The 4,823-nt window shown below is 42.4% G+C and overlaps 1 protein-coding gene across 1 annotated transcript; it reads left to right on the top strand.

Annotated features, from left to right (window-relative positions):
* Positions 1-683: 683 nt before the first annotated feature.
* LOC109731410 (uncharacterized) lies at positions 684-4,338 on the top strand. The gene is made up of 7 exons (XM_020290564.3): positions 684-1,399; positions 1,778-1,858; positions 1,925-2,005; positions 2,090-2,158; positions 2,234-2,314; positions 2,878-3,014; positions 4,057-4,338. The coding sequence occupies exons 3-7, from the start codon at positions 1,945-1,947 to the stop codon at positions 4,105-4,107; spliced, it is 399 nt and encodes a 132-aa protein (XP_020146153.1). The 5' UTR covers positions 684-1,399; positions 1,778-1,858; positions 1,925-1,944; the 3' UTR covers positions 4,108-4,338.
* The last annotated feature ends 485 nt before the right edge of the window (positions 4,339-4,823 follow it).

The following is a 4,823-nucleotide window of genomic DNA, read 5'->3' as shown; positions in this document are numbered from 1 at the left end:
AGCCAGGTGCGTGCCGTGCCTTGCAGCATGAGAGGGACGTACTTCACGGCAACGCGCCTGTTGCCGTTCGCTATACTAACAGCGGTAGAGTAGTCGATGAGCCAATCTTTCGGCTTCATAGAGCCGTTGTACTTGGGCGTGTCTCTGGGGAGCGAGAACCCTTTGGGGAAGGGCTCGTCGCGGATGCGGGGGCCAAAGCATGGCGGGCCAACATCGTCTTCTTCTTCCAGCGCCAGGGATCGAGCTAGGCGGTCGATCCGGTGGCGGGCGTCGTTCTCGCCGACTCCTTCGCGGTGGCCTAGTCGGCCACCGAGGGTCGGATGTGTGACAGGCGGCGGGGTGGGATATCTCTCTCCACGAGGCTGGGGAGGAGGCGGATTGCCTTGGTGCTCCACTGCTCGGGGGCGGCCTTCCGCGTCGCGCTCGATGGTGATTCGAGTCTGGCTACGGCTAGCAGCCGGCTCCTTGTCTTTTCTTGCGCGGGCGCCGCTCGCGGTCGGCGACCGGGAGATCGCGGCGTGCTCTCGGTGTGGGGGAGGACTCTCAGCGTGGGCGCCGGCTTTTGCCGTTCTGCGGCCGCGTCGATCAGCAGCTGGATGCGCCTTGTCATGTAGGGGAGCTCATCAGCCCCCAGCCCATTCAGCTCTTCTGCGGCCGCCTGAGCGGCTCGCAGATTCTCGAGCGGTGTTATAATATTTAGTTCAAGCCATTTCTCACCTAAATTCCCTTAAATGTTATCTCATTTTCCTCACTGGATTTACAGAGATCACAGCAGTGTAGGATAATTCTCTGCAAAATTAGACTGAACTAATATTACCGCCTTTAGTTTGGTACTATTGTGGGCTACGTTCCTTTGTATCTTCTTTACAGTCCATTGCTCTCACCGCACCAATTGTGTTGCTGCTGCTTTTGAACTGTTATGCTAGGTTTATGCTTAGGGTATTGATGGGTTGTGACGTGTGCACACATAATTCCTTGTCATGATTTGAATTCTCTCACACCATTATTGTTTGGTAAAGATTCCTATGCACATTGTTCTTACTGCACCGATTATGTTATTCTTGCTTGTGAAATGAGCTGCTAGGTTTATGCTTTATGCATTACTGTGATGTTTGCACACTTAATGCGTGTCATGATGCGCAATCATCATTCAATTTCTACCACATTTTGTCACATTCTGTTCAAGAAAATGCAGAAGTTTTCTGCCTCAGTGCACAGCCTCATCAAGCTTGAGGTTTTTGTTTACACTTCATCCGAATTGTGGGTATCTGCTGCTATTTCTGAATTGTAACTGCTGAACTCATTGCAGGTTTTCCAGTTGCCCGAATTTTGCAGACTATCCCTGTTACCTTGGTGGGGCATGCTAAAAGTTTTGCACTTTCATCACTAACAAAAGCAGGTAAATTAGTTGGATGCCTTCGCATTTTTCAAATCACGAGGAAATCCCATATCAAAATTGCACCTGCAATATATGCGTCACTGATAATGATATTTGATTTTCCATGCTCCAGTTTCATGAATTTGGTTTATAACTGGCCATTCTTCTTTCCGAGTCTTTGTTTGATGCTTTTCTTCAACTCTTATGGTGAAGTCTACTGAAATTCATTGCCATGTTAATCTTTGATTTCATCATACATCATTCCAGCTTGCATTTCATAAAGGTTTGCATTATGGACGTAGTTTATTCTAACCGATTCTCAAGTCCCTATGTTTTCTTTTTCTTTTTTGGTGTTTATGCATCTTTGCGACAGATTCCTAACTGCTAAACTTGTTGCAGAAGTTCCATCCTTCATTCAGGTGCTCCATCCTTTGGAAGGTCCTGCTAGAAACTATGGGATCTCACCAGTGACAAATGCAGGTAAAACAGTTAAGCATTGAGTACCTGGCTACCTGCCGCCATTTCTAACTGCTGAACTCATCGCAGGTGGTCTACCTTCACAGTCCATGTCTGCTATCTTGGCACCTCCTTATGACCAGTTCTTGATTACAACAGAGAAAGATGCAGGTAAATTGCACTTTCTTCTCTAAACATGAACGAACCTCCATCTACCGCCGTTTCTGACAGGTGAACTCATTAAACTCATTACAGGTGCTCTGTCCTCAAAGGCCATGTCTGCTATCTTGGCATCTCCTTCTAAATATATCAAGGCAAATGCAGGTAAATCACACGTTCTTTTCCCAACATGGATGAACCTCCATCTGCCGCAATTTCTAACTGTCGAACTCATTGCAGATGTTCTACCCTCAGAGACTATGTCTGCTATCTGGGCATCTCCTTATGAAAACTCTCTGGTCTCAACAGTGACAAATGCAGGTAAGTTGAACGTTTCTTCCAAACATGGAAGAATCTCAATCTGCACAATTGGTCCCTGGAATTTTGTTGTTTCTTGACAACCACAAATGCACTTTTCAATGGGTTATATGAATGAATGATAATAATATTAAATATATTGTCAGACTAGTTCATTCGGTCTCTTGTGTGCTTCTATTTGTATTACTCCCTCCGATCCATATTACTTGTGTAGCTGAAATGGATGTATCTAGTGACAAGTAATATGGATCTGAGCGAGTACTTGTTTTTTGTCGTTGTAGAACTTGGAGCAGTTTGGCGGCTTCTCTTAATACAGGGGATGTGTTACTGTTTCGCAATGTGCACAAGTTTTTTGTCGGCTGTAAAACTTGGAGCAACAACATATTTTAGTGTAATGGAGATTTTTTGTTGTTTTGAAATGTGCACAAGACACGTTTTTCATCTTTTGTGCTTGAAATGTTCACTGTTAATGAGCATTAAACATGTAATTGAGAGTCTTAAAGGGGTATTTTGTTGTGATAGTACTGAATCCATTAAACCTTAATGTTATTATAATTCCTGGCCAGGTACACATAAGCATTTGAGTCAAGAACATTGCTATACTGAGAATGTTTGCCAGGATTTCAGCCCAAGGAAGAATCCAAGGATGGAACTGACAACTGTTGGGCAAGGCTTTAATCCGAAAAGGCAACGGACAACTCTGGTAAGATGCTCTGATGCTGAAACTGGTGCTTACTTTTTTTCCGCGAATATGCATGTTGCGTATCATTCCATTGATAGAGGGTACAAATTACATGGTGGTGATCCTTGTATAGAGTACACTAGAAGGCGCATATGGGGACACAAATGAGCAGAAAGAGAGGGGGGTTGCTCGGCCCCAAGTTGCACGAAAATAAATAAATAAAATACAGTGAGTAAACAGTTAGCATGCAATCTTATATTATGTGGTGCCATGATATTTGAATAAACAATTAGTTCTTTACATGATATATGTAGCAACAACAAGATGTGGTCCACAGAAAACTCGTTCAATGTATTTCACGTTTCAAGAATTTCCAAGTTCCTTACAACATTCTTGAACAGTTGAAGTTTCTAATTTTAGAACTAAATACTTTGCATATTTGGTGGTGGAAATGGGTGCTTCATAATGTTGAGGGCATGTTTACTTCGGTTTTAGTTGATGCTTATGTCAATTAATATAGACACATGATTATAAATGTTTAACTCTAGCATGGATATCCTACTAAGGTACACTATTATGAATTGTTTTACCGAACATCACAATGGTCCCTGAGGTGTCGTAGAGCTGTATTATCAGTAGTATCCTGTACTAAAACTCACTGCTAACAAGCCACACCACTATCAAAATTGTAGCAATAGATCAAACTTAATCAAAATAATAATCCTTATGTCTAAAATACTGGAGAGATCATTTGATTAGAGTACATCTTTTCATCACAAAGATGAAAGTTTATAATCATGCACATTGTTTCATGAATTAAATGGAAAACATGTCATAGCAGAGTAATGCGCAGGCGATAGCAGTAGTTGCAAGTATTTTTCAATAGTCCCCTCTAAAAGGGCCATAGTTTTGTTGACAATCCGTACATTTTACAACACGATGTTGTATGCACTTAAGAAGTACCATGTACTAGTTATCAGGCAATCTTGTTGCACTATGTGGCATCACCCTATTAATTGCTGTCTTGGACATTGCTAACAGTTATAATACTGTTTGAGTGCAGGCTTCGCTGATTGAAGGTGAAGCTGAAGGTCACCTCACACCATGTTCTTGAGTGGTGGGATCGACTTTACTCATGGAGCTTCTATATTTGTGAAAAGACGCCCCGATACTGTTAGTGGGCTTGTTGTGCTGCTGCCCCCAGCGTGAACTTTGTTGTTTTTATTTTTTGTGAACCTATGTTGTGCGTTCCGATCGTACTTTGAACTATGTATTATTGCTACTTGAGCCAAGTTATGTCTTTTTTTTTGGTAAATTTGAGGCGGCAACGTGTTTTTTCTAGGAATTTGGCTTAAAATTTGACATCATTTTTGACTTGATTTTCTTGTTTGCTAGCAAACTAGTGATTTCTGGCACTGGGAATTGGAGTATGTTTGTGTATATTGTGGTTCACGACATATTTGTTGGTGGTGTTATTGTGGATGCAATAGGCGAAACAAAGAACAGATGGGAGGAACTTGAGGATGCAATGGAAGAGTGGGAGGAACGCTTCCACCAGCAGGCCTAGGAGTGGAAATGAGGCATTCATTGGCATGAGCAAACACCAAGCTTCTGCATTGATAGGGTTAGTGAGAGAGCTTGTGTTGATGATGAAGTTCTTAGTTGCAAGTGTCCTGATGTTGTGTGCTGTTGGTGTTGTTTTCATTCTGAAAAGGTAATGTACTGCATGTGTGTGTTGCTTAGCTGCCAGTCAGTACAGTTTAGGTGTATTTTGATTTTTTTGAACTTAATGGATGGACCTGATATAAGACAAAGTTGAAGTTGATCATC

Source organism: Aegilops tauschii, chromosome 5 (assembly GCF_002575655.3).
Source record: "Aegilops tauschii subsp. strangulata cultivar AL8/78 chromosome 5, Aet v6.0, whole genome shotgun sequence".
Taxonomy (NCBI): domain Eukaryota; kingdom Viridiplantae; phylum Streptophyta; class Magnoliopsida; order Poales; family Poaceae; genus Aegilops; species Aegilops tauschii.
Note: the sequence above shows the minus strand (reverse complement) of the source record. Positions and strands in the feature narration are given on the sequence as shown.